This window comes from Cimex lectularius, unplaced genomic scaffold (genome assembly GCF_000648675.2).
Source record: "Cimex lectularius strain Harlan isolate CLEC.00 unplaced genomic scaffold, Clec_2.1 scaffold174, whole genome shotgun sequence".
NCBI classification, from domain to species: Eukaryota; Metazoa; Arthropoda; class Insecta; order Hemiptera; family Cimicidae; genus Cimex; species Cimex lectularius.
In genome coordinates, this window is record NW_019392881.1 from 354,135 (window position 1) to 381,786 (window position 27,652).

Here is a 27,652-nt window from a genome sequence, read left to right on the forward strand (position 1 = left end):
TTGTAATTGGCTTTCTAAGGGTTGAGCATGTCCTCTTAACCTGAGAACTGGCAAATCCCTCTATATATATACAAATTAACTATAAACAGCTTAAATTGAGGGATTTGAATAATTCTTGAATAATTCTCCCAGATCTCCGAATCCTGCAGTCAACAAATCCCATTTACCCTTTGAAACCTAATACCCCATTGCGAGGAAGATATTAGGAGAGGAGATATTAACTAAACCGGCAGCTATCTCTCAAAGAGAATCACTCGATTCAACTTTTCTTTCGAATTTTGATGTCAATTTCATATTTCGTCCGTTTGAATTGCTTTGGATGTTAGAGGAATTTTTTTATTCTGAACTTGTGGCGAGGGATGTGCATAACTTCATAAAGGATTAAGAGCAATATAACTGGACGGAATAATTCCGCTGGCGAAATTACCCCGGGATCTTTCAGGATGCCAGTTGTTTGAGGGGTGGTGATATTAAATCGTTTTAATTAACGGTCCAATTCAGCGAGTTGGATTATTTATTTAATTGCTTTTTAATGACCGGCCCAGCGAAGGGGGGTTTACGTTTTGATTGAATTCGCATTTCGTTTTTATAGGCCGGCCAGGCTGGTTTACCTTATTTCTACGGTCAACAACATTCAAAGAAAAAATAACACAATTCTGATATATAGTCCTTTAAATAAGCAATATTTCCTTAACGATGATATAAAGTAAGATAAACCCGGGCTTGATGAGGCCGCCGGGCCAACTGGGCAAATCCGCAGTTGAAAGTGGTGAATATTCAGATTGTTAATCAGGTTGTCTCACAGATTTAAATTGTAGAAACATTTCTCATTGTTTTTGAAACATTCTAATTTGGATTATCCAGTGACTTCTTGTACAGCTCATCGTTAAAAACCTTTCCCCGTGAGCAACGACGAATTTAGTTAATCAATGTTAGTATTTAGAAATACAAATAAAAGTTATCAAATTATTATTTTTTATTACCTCTAACTCTAATTCTGTGTTAGGTTCTACGTTAAGAGAAATAAAGGTATATTAGGTATAATTTTTCGTGGTTAAATGAAACATATCATCGTAATGTAAATTTATTTGTTATTTCACTGTGCATCTATCGATTTTTCTGAACTTCACTTCTCTTCTATATAAAGAGATGAGTATGTGAGAGACATTTACGCAATCCGCGATGCGATGATGTGTTGAAAAAGAAATAAGAAGAATGCTATGCGATTGGCATTTATATGGCGTGCAATGCAAAATGACGAGTAGTCAACATCACTCGTAGGAACCCTTTTGTCAAATTTTTGCCACAAAAAGTAGAAATTGTCGAATAGATTAAATAAAAAATAACTGCTGCAACACTTCCCTTGAACAGAGGCAGGCAATAAACACAGCAAAGAATGTCTTTCATAAACAACTAGAGATAGACAGTCAAAATTAGGTAATTTATCCGTTGTAAATTTACAGAGTTAATGTAAGAAACTTATTTTATTTTTAAGGGAGCCCGCTACTATACTCAATATATGATGATATTCCTTCCCGACACCAATATCCTAGCATATGACGCTGCCATTCTATACTCTATCCGACCTCGACATAGCTCACCGCACATGACATACTATATTCCATTGAACAATTATTCGAAAAATGGAGAATCAACTAAACACCCCAAAGTCGCAAAACAATCTACACCCTCCGTCGCATCACTCTACCTCCTCTATTATAACCTCATGCCTCTTCCTACCGTCATCCGCTCCATAGGGCTGCATCTAGACAAACGATCACCTAGACCACCATGACTCAAAATAATAGAACCGAACCGACGATACTGATGACGTAAAAGACTACACCAGATATAAACATTCCCTTGACAACAAAATACTCATATACAACTCAACACTGAAACCAGAAATATGGGGTCCAACCAAACGTTCGTATCTCTGCAAAATAGACACCTTAAAATCACGAAACCTAGAACCATCGTCAACACCCCGTTCTATGTTTCCAACCGCACCATCCCTTACGACACTAAATATTTCCTTTTAAAACGAAGCTGTAAAATTCAGCTACAAAAAATTGCTCGCTAGTCTCCAATCGCACCCTCCAACGTCTAAAAGGGAGTGGCGCCGTGATCTGTTTTCAGACAAGGTGAGTTATTAAGGGACGATTTATAATTTAGTTTCTCCACTCGATGTCTTTGTTTTATTTCTTATAATTAAAACTATCTCATTATTTATAACTTATCGCGCTTCGCGGAAATTTTTGCTGAAGAAAAAATTTTAAAAAATTAAGAAGAGCAGGACGTAAGTTTTTTACTGTATAAAAGTACACATTTTCTGTACCAATATTTTTGGTTCTGTTTATGATATCATCAAAAATTGAAATTGCAGTGGGTTCAGTATATTTTACTAATTGTACTGGAATAGTAAAAATTTAAAAAAATTCGCAGACTTATTAAAATACAAACGTTGTTAGCCACGTTACTGATAATTTTCCCAGCCAAACATGTAAATAGAGTAATAGTAGGTTGTAGACCGAATATATGTATATATATATATACACAAAAAGTCACATTCTTAGGTCTAATAGAATATGTTATCGCAGTTCCAAAATCGCACAGTTTAGAAAACAATGATCACAGTTTTATTTATAAAGCAACCCATTAAGTTTAATCAGCTATGTTGTCTTCCTTTAACGACTGTTGGGTTTTGATGACCTCGCTAAGACGTGTCCGTAATTTTGTTACCTTAGCAGCAAACTATTCTCCGGACAGGTCAGATCATCAAAGAAGCGTAGTTGAGTCTCTCAGTCTTTGAGGATACTGAACCTCCTGAAACGGATGATTCTCTTCAGGATGGGTCAGAACATGAAAAACCATGTGTAGAGATTCTTCACTAAATAGTTGAAATGTCTCTCGAAATGGAGCGTAACGCCTAAATACGTTTAAAAAAATTGCTATGAAAGGGGGAAAAATGTAATGGAAAATGCTTAAAAGAATGTTGTGGCGTCGCTGGTGCTGGCGTCGAATCGGGCCGTTCGTTGGCTTTGTCGTGGAACTTACGATTTTTTCTCCTGTGCATTTCACAATAAATTTTCTGAAACAAAACATTGAAAACGGCAGTTATAAAATAGGATGCTAAAACACTGACTCTGGACGCCAAACAAGGATTGCAATCAAAATCTAGATTTCCTCAACTGTTGGACAGGAATATTAGTTGTCCCCCGGAGTGTAATAAGTAAAATAAGGAATATGTCGTCACAGTAGAGGAAAAATCATAAGGCAATTCGAAAAACGGAACGAGTGAGTTCAATATACCTAGAATTCCTCAATCCCACGGAACTGTATCGGTCTTCAAGGAAATTTGATATCACCTATAAAAATTTAAATATGTCAAACTATAAACACATTTAAGATAGATTTGCCCTGATGATGACCTTAAAATAGGTCGAAAACTTGGCGGTAACAACTTAATTTGCTTTTTACTTCAAGACCATACATTGATCCATTGCTCGTAAAATAATTATAGCCATCTGTTAAGAAATACAAGTCCTACAAAAAAAAATCACTAATTTTTATAGAAGTCCTGTTAACCATTAACTATATTTATTTGTTATATTTCATTCAAAGCATGAAAAGTATTTTAGAATGTAAGGGCTTCAACTTTTCTAAACGTTCTCTAAATATCGTAACAAAAACCATAATTCCAAAAAAATTTAATTTAAAAAAACTAATTTTCCTCTCTCTTTTAGGTTTTGATAGAAACTGTTTCTCACATGGGTTTATGTTGTGCGTTACAGTAAATAATCATTACTCAATTAATTATAGTCAAATTTTTCGAATTGAAAAATTGGTGACACAGGCGAGATTCAAACCACGACTTTCGGCTAAATACGCCGCTTCTGTACCATTGAGCTACGGTCACTTCGATCGCCCATGCCACAAACTCCCCGTTTATTCCAATTGTAAGCAGCTGATGTTTGTGGGATGGGCGATCGAAGGCACGGTAGCTCAAGTGGTAGAGCTGGTGTATTGAACCGAAAGACTTAGGTTCGAATTCCACATGTGAAATAAATTGTTCATTTCGAAACAATTGTGTATAATTAATTGAGTAATTATATAATTAACAATAACCTGATAAAAGTATTTAAAAGTTAATAAATAATCATAGTAATAGTGCTATTAAATCAATCAGTATATTTTTGTTAGAATTGTTTAATGCAAAGGTTTTGTTTATACCATATAAAAGACAACATTAATAGACCTATATATCTAAAACAATATCGTACCAATATATTGTTGTCCGACGATAGACGTTTCCTCTGGGCATTTTCTTTTAGTCTTCAATGTGTTCTAACAACATTGCGTGGTCTTAGCCACTTCTGACAACACTACACCTTTTAATGTCAACTAAGAATAGGAAGCCGTTCTGATTAAAAGAAACATCAGGACACCTCATGGACCGTTTTTGCCGCAATACATGACAAGTAAATATACACTTAGTAACAGATGTATTAACGTTGAACTTTTTGATTAAATATGCTGATAATTACATATCAAAATTTTCTAACAAAATTTTGCCAGATTTCAGTACTACCTTCTGATTATTTAAAATTTAAATTATTGTTCAAGCCTACTCAGGAGTTTTGAAGTAAGCCCGTTATCTCAATTAAATCAAAACCCTTCTTGAAAAAATTAACAGAACGGGTTATTTGAATCAAAGCAATAATAAAAATGCAATCAGGGAAAGTATAATTATATTTGACAAGGCCTGAGTAAACAAAGGCAACGAACACTTTTGATATGAATTATATAGAAAGTGGATTTCCTCTTCTGTCAATATTTGCTCCCTGCGGCTAGATGGAATATTGAGTGACTCACGGATGGAAAAACACTCGTTTCTTTCCCCGGCAGTTTTGGGAACTCTTCCTCCCCGCCGGTGGAAAATGAAGGAAAACACTCAAGGTAGACTCTATTTATTTTATTTAGAAATATAAATTAATTAATCTTTTCGATCCGGGCCTAACCAATTCGGGTCGTTGGTTAGGGGAGTTTAATTTTCAGTACTGCTCAATTGAAATCGGGGTATAAAAAGAAATCATCTAAGTCTTTCTCGAAAAGAGGATTTCCTCTTTCGTTTTAAACAGTGAAAAGTTTTAACGACTGAGAAGGCCCTGTGTTTAACGAGTTGGGGGTCCTTGGCTAAATAAAAACAACCGTCTTCCATTCGACCCCCATAACAATCAAACTCGCCATTGTCTCCTGCCCACAAATTAAAACGATCTTATTTGCGGCCGTTTATTTACACGGGCACAAACAAACTTTCCGCCTTCCATGCATACATAACTAGTTGGATAGTTTATTGACTTGCGGGATTTTATAGCACAACTTTAAATTAAACAAAAAAATTGACATTTTCTTCTGCGAAAAGATTATTTATGAATTAATATATTAGGAGTATGCTCGATGTTTGAAAGATGTTAACGACTGTTAACTCGAATAGAGAAATGTCCAGTAAGATCGTGAACGTCTCTTTCTTTTCTTATCATGTTAAATTTTAATTTTTCCGCAATGCTGTGCGTGACGATTGGTAGAACCAAAAATAAAGCTGTAACAGTTCTTGAAGTCTTGTTGTTTTTTTTTTATGGTTAATGGCCCCCGAACCTGAGAGTTTCCTCTTCGAAAAAATAAATTTCTGGGTATCGTTCCACCCGCATAGTGAAGCCATATCTTCGAAGTTGGATATCCATATTTGTAAATTATCTTCTTCGTCTCCCGAAAAAGTGGGAATAGCGTCTTCAACGTCACGAAATAACACGCTAAAACTACCTACCTCCTTAGGCTCAGCCGGTGACGGACCTTTTCGCCTTTCTTCTCCTTCTTCCTGCTCTCCAGTAGTCCCCATTGGGTGGAAATTGATGTTCTTTTTTCCCATTTCCGTCTCCGTTCGACAAAACACTCAAAAATTTAAAGTCACGGCACAGCACAACGAGCACGTGTTTTCAACAATATCAACACTCCAACCTATCGCTAAGGTAAAGCGGCCCCCTATTGTAGGATGAGGGAGGAGTGTAAAGTAATTGAAATCACTTGCAACACAAAAATACGTTTTATTATTAAAAAGAAATACAAGGACAACGCGATGTTAAGCCGACACGACACACTAGGCATTCGACACTTAGAAGTAAACTCCCTCTGTAGCTGTTCCTTTTGTTGAGCTATCCCGCAGGGGATAAATGAATGGTTGAAAGCTTCGATCCTACATATATATGTATNTATCTCTTCATTGTTGATGTATAGTGGAGGGCAAGACTGTTTTTTCAAAGTGAACGTACATTGGATGCACTTTTCTCCGTTTAATCTTGTCCTCCACTTTTTGCACCTACCTTCGATGAGCTAAAGGTGTTCTTGATAAACTTAATGATACAATCGATAAAATGAATCACGATTTATGTACTAATAGATTGGAGTAATAAACACGCGTTAAAAATCAATTCCAAAAATGTAAATCAATAATAATTGTATTAATGGAAAAATTAAATGTACAAAACATCCGAAAGATAAAAATTGAGAACGTTGAATTGGATTATAAAGAAACTTTAAAAAGCATAGGTCTTTATTTGAATAAAAATTTTAACTTGAACGAAATGTAACTAAGAAAATATACTCTACAATTTAAAGGTTAATACAACTGGTAGGTTATGCGAATGTTCCTATCAAAAAACGTTTAGTACCAGCTCTAGTATTCCCGTATATTAAATATGGAATAGCTGCAATGTGTGACTTACATTGTATGCAAATCAAAGAATTACAAGTGTAAATATGTGTGTAAGATATAGACTTAACTTAAAATATGATGATAGAAGTTACGACAAGTTTCGCAACTCCAGTTTTTAAAAATTAATGATTTAATTGATTATAATTGTGTGCATGTATCATATTCAACGTGGTAAAAATGAAAAACGTACATATATATATTAAAANAACGATCTCTCTCTCTCTTTCTCTCTCTCTCTCTCTCTCTCTCTCTCTCTCTCTAACGATATATCTCTCGTCTTACCTTCTCAATAAGGAAGTGCTACTATTTATTCGTCATAAGAGGTACGGTGTTACCAGTAATAAAAATAATTACCTAAAAAAATGTTGTGTCCTTTGGTTTTAATATAAACCCTTCCGAAAGTTACAAAGTCATTCCTTATCTACAAACTAATATTTAGTTTGTGCAAAGATCGCGTAGTTGGTTGGTATTTAATTTTTAATATGAGACTCCCTTTTGACGTTCAGCGAAGCGAAGGTGTATGATGTAACTTCCGCGGGCTCGGGCTCAGGATGGAGTGTGCACCTTTCATAGCCAGCCCGCCTTCCCCCGGGATCCGAGGGCAAGTTATTTCAAAAGTTAACTCACCCCCAAGGAGCCCACAAAGACTCCCTGCCGGTTATTTTAATTTTCCCGCTGGTAGAATTTGTGGGAGACCCCGCCTCTTTTGTTCCGACTCTCAAAGTAAATGTCTAATACTCCCTCATTAAAAAGGAAGACCTCCTCCTCCGCCTCTTCGTTACCTTAATGCCCATAAACGAGTAAAGTTTAAACAATTCTCTTTGAAGATTACCTTACTTTACCTCGACCATTCACGGTTAAATCAATTTCCTGTCCGGCCGCAGGATTTCTTGTAAATAATCCTTATAAATGTAAATCCTTGTAAATAATTTCCGGAAGAGACCTGTCTAATATGATGACCTGATCTTTTTTCTAACCGGTTTTAATTATTCTAAATATTTGCGTCGTTTTATATTTAAAATCCAACAAGATTAACTTACAAACTTTGTAAAAACCTCTTGAATTATTCTGAAATAGAATTGATTTTATTGAGCTGACGCCAGGTTTACATGTTTTGGATGTTTATCGGGAAAATGAAAGAGAGGTGGTTAAGGGAGACAGTCAGGGTGTTGTGGAAGTGTCTAGTCACCTTCTTAGAAGTTTTAAGGGCAGATGGGATCTGAAAGTCTTCGCGGATAATGTCAAAAGAGCTATGTGTATGTAATGTATCTAGAGCGCTGAAGCAATACAGAATCAGCAGATTTATGAGACGTTACTGATTACAATACTTACTGGGGAAGCGTTCGTGAAGCACCCACCTCGGATGTTAGAAGTGCTGGATCAGAACTCAGTCTTATGCAACCAGTCAACGAGGTTGGGCTTTCTACCAACAGCTAGGACAATGCCCGCGAAGGTTTTGGATAAGTTAGGGTATTTATTAAAGTGAATGGAGTTGTGTACGTGACTTGGGTCGATGGCGACTATTTATAGAAGTCCCATCGACCCCAATTAATTAGTTTGTTATTGCATGCAGGTGGATAGAGGATTATTGAGTTCGCCACCTACTAAATAGAAACAAAACAATGTATATAAGTGTGAATGTATTTATTTGTGTGAATGCGTATTGAATGTGTTGTTATATTTCCCATGCAATCGGTGCTAAAATTATCAAGCTAAATATATTCTTTCTTATTTATTTATAATTCATTCAGTTGGAATTCGAATCCTCGATCAATATTTACACCTATTATTATAATTAACCTATTCAGTGTCGTCCCCATTTTTATCGTCAAACTGAAGGTTAATACCGGCCGTAGGATCTTAGCCGATCAAATCTTTACATTTATGTCACAACGTCCTTGCATTGAGCCTATTGTTAAGTGACGGTTATTCGAACAACCCCCACAACAAGGAGGAGAGTGCATCGGCCGGTAAACCGCCGAAGCGAGAGAGAGGATCTACTAGCGACCAGGAGGAAGCAAAGCCCAGATCTGGAAGCAACACCTGCGAAAAAACAAATAACTTCCTGCATTTTGAAAAAAAGACTGGCTCCAGACTTCGAGAAGAGGACATCTCTCATTCCACATCCACTCACATTGGCATGGTCTGTGGTATGGTGATAATGATACTAGGAAGCAGGGTTTCTACTCCCCAGGCACTGCAGCCTTCTGCCTTATTCTGCCTTCCTAATTCCTTAGTTCAGATGTAGATGTAATTTTTCAGGTATGGTATAATGCGCCCTTTAAGAGCTATTGTATCCCCGGTTCTCTGCCTACAGCACATCGGTGAGACCTATTTCATCAAGAAATTTGATTAATAGGCCCGGTTTCAGTGGTTGAAGCTCTTCTATGGTCACATGATACATCTCAAAACATTTCCTCTTGCGGGGTAATGTAGCTCCGCAGTTGTTATTAAATGTGTTGGTGTTTCTTCTGCCTCTTTGCAGGGTCTGCATGTGTCTTGTTAGGAATCCTCGGATTCGCAGTCTGTTCCTGCTTCCTTTGACATATTCTGTGATTTCTTTCTTACCAAAATTGGTTAGTAGATTCTTGGATTGTCTATGTCCAATGAGTGAGTTCCATTGTGCCTTCATTTTCTTTTCATCCTTCTGTCTGAGATATTCGTTAATAGAGTGGATTCCTATGCCACAGAAGGGTTCAAGTCCTATCAGCGGTGTGGTAGCCCCTTTCCTTGCAAGGGTGTCCGCTTTCTCGTTGCCTTCCACTTCCATGTGTCCTGGTACCCAGCAGAAGCTGACTTTATTCTGCATACCTAGTATGTTTAATTTGGTTTTGCAGTTCAGCACCATCTTTGAACTAATGATACTTGAGCTTGGCTATCTGACATGACAGCTATTTTCTTGTTTTTGTACCCTTTATTTAGATTGAATTGGGTACACCTTTCAATTGTATGAATCTCAGCTCAAGACAGCCACATTAACCCCGGCTGCCAGTGAATCACTCGGCACGGAACGCATGACCCTTTGATTGGGGCGGATGCTGTTTTCTGTCAAGCCCAAGACTCTTGTTAGGGGTGATAGGATGGAGGGAGATGGGTTGGTGGTAGGATTTTGTTTAGTGAGGAGTGGTTGGGAAAGCGAGTACCTCACTTAGGGATAGGACACCAGAGCCCCTTTAGCCTTTTCGCACAGTACCATGCCGTGTGTATCAATATGAATCCCCTCGTCAGGACGGTGACGAACGTTTCCCGGGGTTCACTACTTTGAAGCGGGGTTGTTCTTTGAACCCCAGTTCCTTAATTCAGTGCAATAGTCTCAATACTTCTCCTTAGAAGTATCAGGTCATTGACTATCGCTGTTACAATTTGATTCCCTAAGTTTTTTGTATGTTAGGATAAATCTCCATTGAGCTGTTGCTTCGCATTCAAAAATAATATGGGTGGCTGGTTCCTCTTCCTCATTACATAATGCGCAGATGGGATCATCGTTGTATATTTTGTGTAGATGTTTACTTAGATGCCAGTGACCGGTTAGTAGTCCTTTCACTCCTCTGAGTTTAGCCCTCTCCAGTTGCAGCAGTGATTTTGCCGGTCTTGGTGAGGGTTTTTTCATCATAAGTTTACTATGCCAAGCACCGCTAGAGTTTATCTACTTCTTCTTTTGTTTTGTTTGGATCCATTCTGCGATGAAGGATTCACTCGCACTGGCAAAACAGACATCTGTGAGGGGAAAGGGCGACCAAAACATAGACTCATACCCAGCCGATTTGTTATTTTAATTTTTTGAAGACCCTGCGGGGAGATTTTCTTTGTTTAATTTTTTTTTGTAAATAAATTTATTGTAAAGGTGAACATTTAGGTTCTAACGCTTTGTTAGAACATATTACCCCATCACTCGTTACATCTATTTGTAACTAACCAGATTGAAGATCGATGGATTCCGCCATAGCCTTCTCACTCTACATATTCACGCCAATAAATGCGTTACAAATCTATCGATTTTATATATAACAAAACAACTCTGTGTTCTCCAAGAATCGAAACTTGGGACCCAGATACTCAATGCTGTGCTTAACCACACTTTTCATAACGGGTGGGTGGTCTTTGTTCGTACTCTCTATATGGAGTCAGGGAATAACAATTAGGTGGGAGAACTCGAGCAACTTTTCTCTGCCAGATACATACGCGGACATTGACTAAAAGAACGTGCCCCTGCGTAAACTTCGCAAAGCCTATTCTTAATCGGGTGATGATGACCCCTCTTTTCCCAGTTAGATCCTTTGAAGATCACTTATCGACAGTGTATCGACATAGGAAACCTCTGCCCAACCGGACCACCGACGCTGCTTTTATTGTATTTTTACCGTCAAACATATGGCTAATTCCTGACGTAGAGCTTAGCCGATCGAGCCAATACATATATTAGAACATTCTTGCATCATTATTTTCATATCACAAATATTTAATTTTTTTAATATATAAATCTTATTTTTAGCATATTGTTAACTAGTGATATATTTTTCTTTGTTACAGAATTCGACAAGAGCTTAACGGAGGCGCGTGGTGTCCTAAAGCGCAGATCAGTAGCGAAGTTAGAGAGTATCTCGAAGTGGATTTGACGAAAAACCATTTGATAACAAAGACTGAAACGCAAGGGAGATTCGGAAACGGGCAGGGCCAGGAGTACGCCGAATCCTTTCTCGTCGAATATTGGAGGGAGTCTCTCAACCAATGGGTCGTTTACAAAAACACACGGGGCCAAAAGGTAATTAATTATAAATCATATTTTACAATTTTATGTTAAAACGGCTCCTGTTGAATATTGATAAAATGCCTCTCTCCGCTACGTTATAATTCAGTAGACTCCATTCAATTAATTCCCCGCCTTTGTTTCTCTCTCCCCAGTCTGCCTTCGTGTACATTCGCCCTCCACCTACACGGGCTCAGGTTTATTTGAAACTTTTTCATCTGAGGAATAAATATTACAGAGTCAATTTATTCTCCCGCCGCCCACCACTGTTACGCCCTGGAGAGAAGTGGCTCGGAGCGCTGAATAATTTAACCCTCCTGTCGATTGGTAAAATTTCAATCAGGGGAAAACAAATTAAAACGGAGCGACAATTAAGTCTGACGATATCAGCTCCGAAACGGCCCTCTTGATGGCTATGAGGTGGCAATCAACGATTTCCTTCCTTCTAAGCCTTAATATATCTTATAATCTAAGCAAGTATCTCTGGAAGTTTTGATAAAATCGCTTTTGTCATGCTTATATTAAATTTTCCTCTCTGACAATTGTATGTATCAACAAAGCAAAACATTATTGCAAAAGGGAATTTGGTACATGAACAATTTTACAAAACGGCCTATGCGTTTCATTCAATTATAAACTTTCTTTATTTCTCTACATCGTTTTAATTATTAATTATGATTCTTACGGGCATGTCGTACACAAAAGCTTATTTTTATACGTAATTACTAACTATAGTACAAATAGTATTACTACTGTCCCATTAGTCAGTTTAATACATATCATTATCAATATTTCGTTGCAAATTTTCAACGAAAATTAATTAGTAGTGATATAATTGTATGACTTTGATGTTTTGGTATATTGATTATTATTTGAAATAATATACGTGTTTCTACATTGACTTTCTCATCTCTCTTTGTTTTTCTCTTTTCCCTCTCTCTTTCCCACTCACTTTTTTCTCTTTCTCTACTTCTCATCTCCCCTGGTACTGTGTTTCTCTCTCTCTTTCTCTCTCTCACTATGTATATATATATATATATATAAGTTTGTTAAGCATGGTGTTTATTGAAGGGAATAATATAGATTGGACTTGAGAGTTCACATGTGTAGTTAGTGACCATTGGCGAAAATTGACCGTTGGTTTGACAAAACATACTTTATTATTATTAAGTGTCGTGTTTAGTGACCGTAGTTAATATTTATTCGGAGATCGTGGGATGCGGTCAGGAGTGTCGTAGGTTTTAGAAAAATATTTTCTTTATCGTGCCAACGTTTCGATCTTTATTGAGATCATGTTCAGGACCTGGGATATATAAACATTGTATTATTTCATTTTTTAATCTAAAATTTTCTAGCATTGTATAAATTCATTTTTTTAATCTAAAATTTTCTAACGTATAAATTCATTTTTTAATCTAAAATTTTCTAGCATTGTAAAAATTCATTTTTTTAATCTAAAATTTAATTTAATCTCCCTCTAACTATCTTCAATGCTGCTTCTCATCCCTCTTTTTCCCTGTACATACATCCTCTCCCTTCAAACAGAGTCTTTTTAACCACAGTTTAAATTTACTCAGTAATTATTATTTTTCTATGGTAATAAGAAGATCGTGAGATGCGGTTCTTTTTCTTTTTCACCTCCTACATGAAGATGATCTCAATAAAGATCGAAACGTTGCCACGAAAAAGAAAATGTTTTTCTAAAACCTACGTCACACCAAACCACATCTCATGATCTCCAAATAATAATAATAATTATTAGTTTTTAATTGTTGGGTAAAGTAAAATTTGTTCATCCAAGGGGTCGGATGAATCCAAATCCCACTACAGTCCCTTAGGAGAAAATCTCCAATACCTATTGTACCAATATTTATACCTATTGTTAAATCTAAATCGTGCGTATGTTAGTCTAAACGGGATAAAAAGACCTGCGATCATGTTAAAAACATGAGGATACGACGGATGTGTAGAAAAGCTGAGTGTGTTTGACTTTGACAGGTGCTTGCTGATGGTTTGAAGAATGAATGCATTAAGAAAAATGTGCCTCTCCCACTCGTGTTTGACTTTTCACTAATTTTCTTTTTTCCCCTTTTCGAATAGAATGAGCATTCGCTGTAATTAAATTTTAAATATTATCCCAAAGAATCTGATGATATGGCCTAAAGAAAGACTTATAGATAGTCAAAATTCAGTGCGTAGCTGAATGTTTGTTCTAGCTGTAATTCTAATCGCAGAATACATGGCCTAATAAATGTTTAACATCTCACAAATGTATCCGGAATAGACTGTCAAGATAAATTTTTATGATTTGTTTGTGTCGATATCTAGGAAGATCAGAATCCGTACGATAATGAAACGTATATAGTAGTGAAAGTTAAAAAAAAACAATACAGATATTTGAGAGATTTGACAATATGCCAAGACTGCTTGAGTGAAAAGCTCGAGTACATTATTTGGACGATTTTGTACTATATACTTATTGTGGTAACTGGTAAATTAGACAATGGTGCAGGTACCACTTTTCTAAGTTGTTGATTTTCGTATTGAAGTGGTCAGATACTAAGTTCTTCCTGCTTATAACTTTAAGCATTGTATGCACTCTTCTGGTCAATATTAAATGTTAATTAGTGATGATGTTAAATAAAAATGAGATTTTTATGTCTCCAAACAAAATAAATATAGTCATCCCATAGAGGAAAATATGTAAAAAAGATGAAAAAATTGACAAGCGTTTTGAAGAGCAAATTTCAAGTAATATTTTGTTGATATTTGTCATTTAAATTTAGCGCTTGTTTGGAAATAATCATTAAATATTCAGACTATACGTGGTTTTCACAGTTTATCCGTTCTTTTTGTCGTTTCTAACGTTTTCTTCATTGTCTCGAAGTTATTTTTGGCAAGAGTTTATTACACGGCGTGTGAGTATCTGAGAGAAGCAGCCGCCAGACCATTAGGCTAAGAGCAGGTAGCAGCATCATTCTTACTTAGCCCCCGGGTCCCTGTAATGCGACCACTATCCTTCTGCTAATTGTCTCCCCGTCGTACTAACAAAGAGTTATAGCTACATTTCCCTATGTGCACACTGGGGAGCCGCAGGATCCAATGTGCTCACTATTCGTCTGATGACTAACGGACGGATGTGGGTCTGTGTGGTGACACTGTTTTGCATTAAAGGCTTTATCTGGCAATTCGGTAGACACAATTTTTCAAGGGGTTAATGAAATATTTAATTATTTCGAAAGAAACATTTTTTAGATTGATCTTGAATTATAAATGAAAAGTGGCTTTTTGTTGCACAAGGTTCGTTCATACGCGCATTTACTATTTATTTTGCCATTTTTCAAAATATTTTGAAAAAGGTTGAATTTATTTGAAAACTAATTAATTTTTATAATCTTTCTTTAAGAGCGCAAACGACCAACACTTCCCCAACACTCATGCGTTGTGCAGGTTTGAAACTGAATTTGTTTTTCATCCACTTGACCAAACCGTGATCCAGATTATTCATTAATCTATATAAGCAATTTTACAATTTCAAACACTAACCCATCTCAGAACTCTTTAAAAATATATTTTCAAATATTTTATAAATTTTGTTAATTTACTTTGTACATAACTTTTAGTATTTGTCTCGACCCTTGGGAATATGATTCGGCGAAGCTTTTGCCAGGGGACGATAGTCAAGCTGACCAACACGTAAGAGAGGGAGAAATGGAGAGGAATGACTTCGTAAATTTGAGAAGGATTTATATTAAAACCAAAGAACACAATTTTTTTTTTGGTAATTATTATTATTATTATTATTAATTTTTAAGGGCGTTTTAACGGCTAAGGTTATTATTATTATTATTATTAATTTTTAAGGGCGTTTTAACGGCTAAGGTCATTTCACGCCCTAACATCCANGTTTTAATATAAATCCTTCTCAAATTTACGAAGTCATTCCTCTCCATTTCTCCCTCTCTTACTCCCTCCCACCCTCTCTTTCTCTCTCACTCTCTCACTCTCTCTCTCTCTCACTCTCTCTCTCTTTCTCTCTCTCTCTCTCTCTCTCTCTCTCTCTCTCTCTCTCTCTCTCTCTCTCTCTCTCTCAACGTAATAATAAACTTTGAATCATTTTGCTTAATTAGGTTTCTTAAAAGAATAGAAAAAAAGCATTCGATATTTGTTTTTTCACCTGTTGTTGGTTAAATCACTATGCTGATATACGTCCAATAAAATTCATGCCCATAGGAAAACTATGTCTCCAATATTTTTATTTAAACTTTTTATTTATTTTTTATAACTGCATTCTTCGACGCAACTAGTAAAACAGATAGTATTTACATATAAAATTATTAACGGTAGCGTGAAAGCTTGAACAATTTCCATCCAGTGATGGTAGCCGTTAGTTAATCAATACGATTAGCGAGATGTACTCCATCGTAGGAGACCGATGTCAATCGTTAAGGTTGTCGCGGGGCCACCGACGCTTCAGTCTTCTGTTGGGATTATTAGGTAATGTGGTGGATGACAGGTTTTTGCCGAAAGGGTTCGGATGATGGAGTAGTTTGGAATGGAACGTTTTGTAGCGGGATTGGGCCAGCTCGGTAACAAAAGGGACATTTAGGTCGGTATGGATGGTGTGATTGGATACATAGAAAGGGGCTTGTACTATTGTTCTGAGATTGAAGGGATTGGATTCGATTGAGGTTGGAACGCTTAGCAGTACCGTAAAGTTCAAGTCCGTATGTCCAAGTGGGGGCCAGGAGAGCAATGTAAAGTTTTCTTTTGTTTGTTAGTGAGAGTTTTGTTCTTCTGTCGAGTAGTCGTTTAAGCTTGAAAAATCGTATATAACAGTCTGTGCGCTTAAGTCGTGTATGGGGGTTCCACGTCAGTCGTTTGTCCAGGTAGAGTCCGAGGTATCGTACATGGTTCGCAATTGGGATGGGGACGTTGTTGAGGTTTACTGGTGGGAGTGTTTTCTTGTTTAGAGTAAATATTATGTTCGTTGATTTGGTTTTGTTGATCTTGATTCTCCACCGACGGAGCCAGCATTCTACGGTGTTTAGGTGATTTTGAAGATTACGGGAAGCAGTGACAGGGTCTTTATCAGGAGAAAGGATTGCGGTATCATCGGCAAAGGTGGAGGTGATAGTGTTAGGTTGCGTAGGTAGGTCGGAGGTATAAATTGAATAAAGGAAAGGAGTGGGCACGCTGCCCTGTGGGACACCTGCAAGAATAGGATGGATAGGAGACAATGAATTTTTGTGGGACACTTGGAAGTAACGATCGTTAAGAAAGGATTTTAGCATAAGGTAATAGGTTGCTGGTAGGATGTTCTTGAGCTTCCACAGCAGCCTAGAGTGCCATACTCGGTCAAAGACTTGGTGTGTATCCAAGAACACATCCGGGCAATACTGTTTTAGTTCAAGGGATGTGGAAATAACGTCCATTATGCGATGTGCTTGTTGTACAGTTGAGTGGCAACTCAGAAAGCCGCATTGGTGATGGGGAATTGTGTTTGTAGGATTTCCTTGGTCAAGCGGTTCAATAGAAGCTTTTCCAGTATTTTTCCAATAATGGGCAAAAGACTGATGGGTCGGTAGGAAATAGGAAGGTGATTTGGTTTCTTAGGTTTTGGGAGCATCCTGATGGAAGGAAAATTTCCAACAGGTGGGGAACCGGGTTGTACGTAGGACAGCGTTGAAAGACTCCAATATGAAGCCAATTAGAAAGTGTCACCGCCTTTGGTCGCTGCCACCAAAAAACCGCGCCCTGAGAGTTAGAGGAAGGCGTGAGCTCTCATTGGCTCACCCCTCCCTTCCGGCTTCCGGTTCCGAAGATTTAATTGGGTGTTGTGAGACGCGCAGACAGAGAACAACTGAATAGAGAATTTGAATTAGAGGTGCTTAATATATTTTATTTATGGAGAGTCTTTACGATATTTGCCTATTTTGATTATAATCACCATTTCATTTTATTTTGTTTTGAGTTCAATAAAGGTTTAGTTATATTTTTATTGTATATGTTTTTCAGTTTGCATGCTGGTAGAGGGTTTTGGGTATTTTAAGGTTATTATTTTGTTTAAGAAGTTTATTTTATGTTTATTTCTTGAATTTTAATAGTGTTTGTACAACGACTTCTTTATTTGGTTGTTGGCACGTCACACATGGTAGCAGAGATATAATTTTCAGTAATACATCCTATTACTAGTAGCGATCTGCGAACACTGGTTTAAAAAAAAAATCTGTGTTTTCCTATGTAATATTGTTATTGTTATTTTGTTTAATATTTTATCTAATGCATGTTCCAACTTAATAACTTTTAATTTCGTTAGTTTATTATTCCTATCCATTTATTCTAGGTACAATTATTGCCCAATTGTTGAGAAATTGAAACGTTTAAGAAGGAATTATCCGGAGTGGTGCCTGTTGAACGCCTATCAGTTAATCCTCTTTAGAATAAACAAAACCAACCGATTTTAAAATTTTATTTAAAAAAAATATACGTAACCTTTTTATACTTATTCCAAAATTAAAATAGTTTTCAAAATGACTTCAAATATCCACGCTCAAGATACACTTCCCCAAACCCGTGATGTAGATGCTGATTTGTGTAAAGCTTGTGCAATACCAGCCATTGCGGATGAATCTTCAATCTGTTCGGTCTGTAAAGATATTTTCCATTTTGCATGCGATAACATTGGAAAGAGGGAAGCATGGATAAAAACGATTGGACGATCGACAGACGCGATACTTGGAAATGTAATAATTGCAAAATTAACCCATCACACAAACAAATATCAGACTTGACTAGACAATTAAACCAGGCGTTGGAATTGATAAAATCGCTCTAAGAACAAAACCAGGTAATGACACAACAGTTAAATGATAAAACACAAAAGATCAAATCCATCAACAGTCAAGATCTTACAATTTCCACTGTAACACAGGGAGTCGGACCAAAAAACACAAATCCCTAATTTAAAACTACCCCCGATCAAAACGTAACCTTAGATAATGCTGTGGCGGACGAAGCCACAGTACACCTGCTTTCAGCAGTTTCCAACCATAGTTCCCTAGATATCTGGAGAGTATGATAAATGATGTTCCATAGTTTAAAACCAACGATCCGTGGTCAATCATATCGTTCATCGAAAAAATTTTCGATTTAAATATCAATAACACGCAATGGTTCAATGAAATCTTTCGGCGAATTGGTGTAATCCAATCGAATTAAATTCTTACGCAAATTTTAAGTTGTGCGGGCGACAATGAAATAAAATTTTCATATATTTCAAATTATGAAGTTACCCAATTAATTAATGTCCGGACTCGTACCTTTCTAATACCCCGTAAAGTTTTGAGGCCACAAAAGAATAACGAATCTTTTAGGGACTATGTTTATGACTTAAAGAAATCTGCAAGTATCCTAGGAAATTACTCAGAGGCCGAGATTTTGGACATTATTATATCAGGAGTAAACCTTAACACGCGAACGCGTTTTCAATTTATGGAAAGGCCAAAATATTTGCAAAAACTAGAGAATTTAATTTTACAAGTAGAACGGCTCGAAGTAGCAGTGAAGACGGACTGGTAAAGATCAAATTACAGTAACTTCCGCTATAGCAATTTTAAAGCAGATTTATATAATAAAACACAGCAACTCCTTGTCCGGGGAGCCGGGGAAATAATTTCCTTACAAAATTTCAATTTAATAAGAATGAATCTCGCCAATTCCCAGCTGCCCAAACTAATTTGAAAGCTCAATTGTTTAAAAAAAAAACCTGATTGGAATAACAAATTATAAAAAAAAATGGAAATAAAAAAGAGAGCACACAGTTTTCAATCCAAGAAAGGAAGGACGGTTCACAAATAAATGGAATAAATAGGCGTTTACGTGATAACGCTCCTAAGCCGAACTACGTAAATAATCCGCCTGATAAACAATTTACTCCGACACGACCTCATCAATCATACTTCCAACCCAAAACTGAACCCCGATCTAAAATTAAATATAATCCGGCACTGAAGAACAAAATCACTCTTTACAGGAACCAAAAAACTAGAAAACCGGGTCTATGCTACATTAAATAAATCAATTATGAACACAAGTAAAAAAGACGTCTATTATAATCATATTTTTGTCAAAATAAATAATTATGCGTTAATGCTCTCTTAGATACAGTAGCGGGTGTATCTTGCATTCAACCACATTTTTTAAAAATTTTAAGTCACACACATTTATTAAAAAATCACCCTGCGCAATGTCAGTAGTTGTAGTAAATTCCGAAACGATTAGAATTGACCATAAAGTCAACGCGCACATAAGAATAGGCGAATTTACTTGGAATCATGATTTCGTAATTGTACCTAATTTACCATCTCAAATTATCCTAGGGCTAGACTTTTTAGGAAAAACTCATATGTCCATAGATCCGGCAAATGCAAAAGTTTTCTTCAAATTTAACCCTTTAATCACAATCCCACTCACCCCATTTTACCACCAATAAACACTTTCAAGAAACTTACCCGGAAGTCCTCACTCCTAAACTGGGTTGTACGAATGTCATGACATACAGTATCACTCTGAAAGAAGGGGTTGTCTTCGATTCTCGGAAATCGAGGGTCTGTTACCGCTCAGAGCCCGAGCGGTACGAGATTCTTAAATCTAAGGTCGACCAACTCTCGAAAGATTCAGTTATTGTGCGTGACGTCACATTTTACATCTCCCTTTCCTCGTGCCCAAAAAATCAATGGGTGGAGGGAGCTCCTAAAGATTTTCGCCTCGTGATTGATTACAGAGACCTGAATAAAAATATTAATTATATAGCGTAACAAACGCCAACAGTAGAAGAAACATAATCCCGTTGACAATAAAACCAAAGAACCCTTAGCAGTTAATATTTTAAAAACAATCCCACAATTATTTATGGATTTTAACTTAGAGCAAGAAAAGGACGAAGAACTGAAAGAAATATTGAACAAGTTAAAAAATGGAGGTACAGTCGATAAATACCGACTTCGTTATTCGGTTGTTGGCACGTCAGTAAAGGAAACATTTCTTCGTGATCAGTTCGTAATCAATATATAAAACTGGCATTTTCGTTTTTTTTTTATTCTAAAGTATAAACTAATGGTTACATTTATTTAATAAAATTCCACATATTTTGAACAAAAGTAATCTTGCTAAAACGCCTCCTTATTTATCGGGTTTAATAAAATTTGGGTATTTATGAGACGAAAATAAAGACTTTGTTGATAATATTTTCGTTCTAAATTCACTAAAATATAAACTGTGCAATATACCACTCTGTATTATATTTATGGTTTCTCCCTTAGTTTTAACTCCGTTCTTTTTCCTCTAACATATTTTCGTCTCTGTTCATATATCAATCTTATGTCTCTATTTTTCACCCAGTCACTCATTCTTACGCTTTTATTTTCATAGAATATAACCCGCTATGAAATTTAATATCATGATTAATATCGGCAGAAAAGTGGTTAGTCGATTTAAATTTTTCGAAAGAAGAAAAAGCTTCAGCTATAAAGAAAACACATGTAATATGATGGAGTCCTGGAGGCTTCGGGGTGAGATGTTGAGTGTCGGGGGGTTGAGGTTTGGGAGTCGGGGGTGAACGTTCCTCGTAACTGATGCCCTCACCCCAAGGGCGAGACCAACTTTGAAACAGTATCCTTTCTTGAAAATGAAACCGGCTCCAGATGCCGCACGGCTTCCCTTCTCGCTGGCTCGTTCGTGACCTGGCTTGACAGAATTTAAATCTGAGTGTAATTCCGGTTGAAAAGGGCCGGACCATCCAGGGAGAAACCGTCGCAATGCGCGTGTCAGACTTGAGTGATAAAGGGACTCAGGGACGTTGATCCATCCACCGCGACAGACACATAAATAAACCTGCCACCAGTTGCACCTGTTGTCCCTCCCATGGCACTACCTTTACTACTTTAATTAATTAAAAATACCGTTCGATTATATTATTTTCAGAAACACATTATCAAACTCATCATTAAATACTCATTCTAAAGAATTAATTAAAAACACAATACAATAAGTGCATATTTTTGGCGAACAAAAAAAATTCCTCTCTCTCTCTCTCTCTCTCTCTCTCTCTCTCTCTCTTTCTCTCTCTCTCTCTCTCACTCACTCTCTTTCTCTCTCTCTATCTATCTATCTATCTATCTATCTATCTATCTCTATCTATCTCTATCTCAACCTATCTATCTATCTAACTCTATCTATCTATCACTATCTATCTATCTATCAATCTATCCATCTATATCTATCTATCGATATATTTATATATATCTATCGATCTACCTATCCACCAATATTGCTGGAAGGTTAGTAGTTATAACAACTAGATGTTTAGAATTTATCGCTTCTTAATATCACTTTGTAAATAATTGTCTTAATTATTATTTACTATGCGAAATTATAAAAAACATAATTTATTGGTTAGGTGGTTAAATGCAGTAAGGTATAATTAATTTCAATAATTTCTCACTCTTCTTTGCCAAACCCTTATCAAAGACTTATGTCGAAAGTCAAATCAAAGAACAAAGAACAAAATAAAATAACTTAAGAAATTAAGATGGTATATTACATCGTTGACCGTACAATAATTATTCAAAAGCTTTCTACAATATTGGTGTCAATGGAACTGCTCTTAATCTTTTTAAACCACGAGGAACTTCACTTGGAACGAGTGCAACGTCTGTTATACTTATGTATATATATAATTTAAATCACGATTATTCCTTCATTAATTTTGACAGCAACAATTTAAACTCGATTAACTCACTCAGACATTCCATGGTATTTTAAGGTGTGTTCTAGTCTAGCTAGTCAAAGTAATTTTTCATTTATCGTCTAAGTTCACACACATTGTGGTGCCTGAGAGATAGAAACATCACCAGACAGGTTTTCTCGGTAAATATATATAATGTTATTAAGGGATGTCTTCACGGGAACATACATTTATTACAATTACTAAATAACCTGCAATTCAATAAATACTCACTTACATTTGAATTACAAGGACATCGAGCAAGAAGGTACCACAATCCCGCGTAGGACTGTTTTTTAAAAGTGGTGTCTCTCAAAGCGCAATGGGTTGTTCAGTATTTAAATTTTTATGGTACTATAAACCGATTCCATTTTAATTCACACATACATCATGCCCCTATGTATGGAACTTTCACCTGCCCAGTATTTCATCATTTGTTAACTGAGATTTATCCGTCTATAAATACGTGAAGAAAAAATCTTGCTTTTCTGCGATGCAAGATATCAACAAAAAATAAAAATATTACACGCCGTTCTTCAAACAATCGAAAAAGACCAAATCTTTGTAGTAGTATTGAAAATGTATCTTTGATTAAAAATAACAAAAAACATTGCTTTTTTAAAAAAATGCAGCAAAAACAACAGGTTGCCTTAAAAAATAATTGGGCGGTAGAAAAATGGGGTTATAAATTAAAATTTTCTATACATCGCTTTAGTTGCAATACGGCGAGGGTCTACACATATAATAGACTAAACCCGCAAGATTTGTAAGTAATGCCGAACTGTTGGCTTGTTGCACCGTAACTTCGTGTTCATGATGTACAAATTATCATATAAATAAAGCATTTATCAAATGAAATAAAACGCAAATTGTTCTAAATTCATTTCAACGTGTTAACTAAACAGGTACAGATATCTAAAAACGTTAATTACGGACAATCCAATCTAGATAAATGTTTTTAAATAATTTTTCTGATGCAAAAAAATAAAAGAAGGAAAAATCGATTAACCTTAACGGCTGTCAACGGCAGACGCCCACGAGACAGCCTCTGAAACTTTCTTCTCCATGCTTCTTTTTTAATTGAAACATTACAATACGGCATCTCCAAGCAATTAACCCACTAAATGAGTTTATGTGAGCAACCACTTTGTGAAAGCGACTACGTCAAGGTGGATGGGGCGAAATAAGGCTGCCTAACGAGAGAGGGAAAAATAAATGGCTATGAACTTGGATTGGATGTAAACTTTAAATTAACGTAAAAATAAGGGAAGTGAGAGAAAGATGTAATCCGGCCGTAAATCTGGCTTCAACATCAATCCTTTCCGGATAAACAATAACATCTCCGTCGTAATATTTATTTGCTAGCTTGTCATTCAATTTCTAAGTTTCATGTTTAAATAGGCTTACTAAATAATAATTGACGCTTAATTAAAAACCATAATTTTTATAAAAATTAAGCAAGGTTTATGTTACTCAAGCGTACATTTCTTGTTTTTATTATTTATTTATTTTTTGCGGGGCTACCAACAGTGAAGTCAGTTTCAGCTCTCGCTCACTGTAACGACCAATGAGGTACTCGACATTCCGCCACCGATTTTAACTCTAATGCCTTTAACTCTAATCTAAACATAAATCGCACACTCGCAATACTTTAATTAATTACAAATAAATTTATACATCATATAATGCACATAAATGTATAAATTATTTACAAACAAATACACACTGTACATACAATATTATTTGTGAGGAAACACCCCTATATGTCCAGGTACCCGGACGGTACATTGCTATTGTAAATATTTGAACAAATTTTAAATAATTCTGAACATTCATTGAGACAATTAGTTTTAATAATGGTTTTTCATAGGTGAATAATAAATATAATAATTAAGAGAGAGGATTTAAAGCAGTTGTTGACTTGGTTTTAACCTTTTTCATTTATTTCCAATTAATTAACCTTTATGAAAGGTATTGGTTGAGATAAAAAAGTCAGCGTGGCGAAAAGAGGGAACATTCGAGAGGTGAGGTTGAGATGGGAAGTTTGTGTCTGAACGGATTGAAGTCACTATAGTTCAAGTGGCAGAACAACGCGTATTTAGCTCAAGTTTGTGAGTTCGAATCCCGCTCGTGACGCTCACTTTTTTATATCAACCAACACCTTTCATAAAATTCACTAATTTCGTGGTCCGCTTGATCAATTAAATCATTACAATTAATTAAGGTTTTTAGTTGAGATGAAAAAAAGTTAATGGCACGAGCGGGATTCGAACCCACGGTCTTCGGCTAGATACGCCGCTGCTCTACCACTTGAGCTATCGTGACCTCGATCTACTCTGACATCAACTTCCTATCTCAACCCCACCTTATGAGTTTTCCCTCCTTGAAAAATGGCAAAAAGGAGGGAAATCTCATAAGGTGGGGTTGAGATAGGAAGTTGATGTCAGAGTGGATAGAGGTCACGTTAGCTCAAGTGGTAGAGCAGCGGCGTATCTAGCCGAAGATCGTGGGTTCGAATCCTGCTCGTGGCATTAATTTTTTTTCATCTCAACTAAAAAGCTTAATTAATTGTAATACCTTACATAAAGATTAATTAATTGAAAAAAAGGTAATTGGTCAATCGGACTACGAACTGTAATGGATTTACTTTTTCATTTATTTGATTTGTTGCCATATGTATTGTTTGGTTTGTTAATGAAAAGGTAAACAAAGGGCAATTTTGTTGGCAATAAAATATATTTTTATTTTCTATAGTTTTAAAATAATTGTGAAAAAGATTGAGAAATTGATCACTGCTGTGGTTTGTGACGTCAGTGATCAATCACCTCTGGACGTATGTTATGAATCTCTATTATGGTATAACATAAACAGGTGGTAACAATGAGATTCGAAATACAATCGGCCTCCGCTATGAGTGTAATCAGAGATGCAGTGTGTATGGTTACACGTCCACCACCTTAATTACAACTAATCTCGGGTAGGTGGATACATATGGCAATTAGTTGCGGGCCTCGTCTTACCTGAAGCTTACAGATATGTACACCGCCCCTTACTCCTACTTCAATACCCTTTGACTAATCTCATTAATTAAACCGCGCTTTACCGACTAAAGCCCTGATACGGATGAAGACTTGAATGCAGAGATTGGAACAATTGGATTACCAATGGGATCCCCTTGTTATTAATGACTTCTCTGAAATCGTTATCGGCGAAGAGAACAGATAACCGTTTCCGGAGAAATAATTATTTCCATTTGTGTTTTACAGGTTTTGGCGGGGAATACAAACACCTACTTGGTCGTGAGACAAGACCTAGACTTGCCTTTTATCGCCAGCAAGGTGAGGTTCATCCCGTACAGCGAGCATCCCCGCACCGTCTGCATGAGGGTGGAGATCTATGGCTGCCCCTGGGAACGTGAGTGAACAATGCTTTTAAAATTAAATTAACTCGCCGTGGATATTTCCATATTCATGTGAATAAAACGTTAGGTAAAACGCGCAAGTGGTAATCGGCTTAGAGAGACGGACTTACAGAGGTTTTCCTCTTTTTCCCTCGCTCTCTCACTCTCTCTCTCTCAAAAAAAAAACTTTTTTCACCTTAAATCAGGAATAACTTGGAAAAATACAGAGAAAGCGGTAATCTGGAATTTTCTATTTATGACCGAACGTGCCCTTTTTTTCCTTTCCTCTCATGCCCTTTGAATATTTCGCTTCGGCAAATTTCAGATAAAAAAAATATAAAATACATACGAGGATAACGAAAACCTACCACCGGTTGAATTAATAACAGGAGTGTTTGTTTTGTTCTAATTTCAAACATGAAATAATTATTTAAAAGCCTTCCAACATTTTCATTTTTAATATACAATAAATATACCAAACCTCTAACAATAAATATGTATAAACACATATTTATAATTGTGAACTTAGCATGCGTAAATCGATATACGTGATATGTATAAAAAGTATTCTTTTATTATATTCAAATAAAATGAAAACAACATTTATAGATAAAATAGTTTATATAATTTTGACCCCAATCTTCAAAGGTCGGGGATTTCAGTTAATTTAGTATCCAGCTTATTCTCGGCTTATTAACAACCTTTTCCTAAAAAATAATGTAATACAATAAAACATACACACATAAGTTTAAAATTTAAAACAATTTTTTTCTTTAATACTGAATTATTTACAATCTCACCCCAAGCTTATCACTGTAGCAACAATAAATCATGTGGCATGACTCATTTGAGTCGTCTCGTTACATGTTCGAAATCCAACAGGTGGACTGCTTCATTGTTCATGTTGATGTTGGGCTATTGTTGCCGAATAGATATTTACTTCTTAACTATTTCTATTTTACCGTCCTGTAAACGTCTTCAATTCTGACGTACCAGGATGTATTGAATGTGCTTCTAATTAATCTGTATAAAAGAATTCTATGATTTGACAGTTGGCTTTGTTGGCACAGCACTGTTGGCCGTTCACATGGGCTTAAAAGACCTCGTGGTAAAGGGTAACCTAACTCAATGGGCAATGGAGAGTTCCTGCTTTATCCGGAATTTGATGATGAGATCATTTCTCATTTTTTACGTTTTCACAATCGCACATAAGATATCATATTTGGCATATTTATACAATTAGGGAAAGGTCTAGGTGGTAATGAACATACATTGCGGGTTTTTTGATTTATAACATTAAGTTCAAAGTAAAAACAAGTTATTACTCTATATTTATGATATTGGTTGAGATAAAAAAGTCACTCTCACAAGCAGGATTCGAACCGACGACCTTCGGCTAAATACGCCGCCGGTTTATCACTTGAGCTATCGTGACATAGCTGCATCAAGGTCGAGAAGCTTATTAAAAAAAAATATTACTAAGGTTATAACAACAATAAGCATAAATCCATTAGCTTTCGTGGTCCGATAGACCAAATAACATCTTTCAATTACGTAATTTTTATGTATATATATTACGGGGGGACCAGGACCCGAGCGGTTAAAAGCCTGGGTAGGCCCGTACCCCATAATTTTTATGTAAGGTATTGGTGGAGATAAAAAAGTCAGTGTCACCAGTGGGATTCGAACGCACGACCTTCGGCTAAATACGTCGTGCTCTACCTCTTGAGCTTTCGTGACTTCGATCCACTCGGACACCAACTTCCCATCTCAATCTCACCGTTCGAATCTTCCTCCTTTTTGCCACTTCTCAAATGTCGTGTAATCTATTTTATTCTTGGCGACAAATGAAATGGCAACGGAGAGCTTTACTTGGTGTCCGAGTGGATCAAGTCACGATCAGTGTCTAAAGTGGTAAAGCAGCGACGTATTTAGCCGAAGGTCGTG

At 36.3% G+C, this 27,652-nt stretch overlaps 1 protein-coding gene across 1 annotated transcript in view; it reads left to right on the forward strand.

The window, feature by feature from the left end:
- LOC106663556 (discoidin domain-containing receptor 2-like) overlaps nucleotides 1–27,652 on the forward strand; it is a 271,017-nt gene that overhangs the window by 200,190 nt on the left and 43,175 nt on the right. The window contains exons 4-5 of the mRNA XM_024229012.1: nucleotides 11,303–11,534; nucleotides 25,572–25,719. Coding sequence (XP_024084780.1) covers nucleotides 11,303–11,534; nucleotides 25,572–25,719 — 380 coding nt within the window. The remainder of the gene's footprint in view (nucleotides 1–11,302; nucleotides 11,535–25,571; nucleotides 25,720–27,652) is intronic.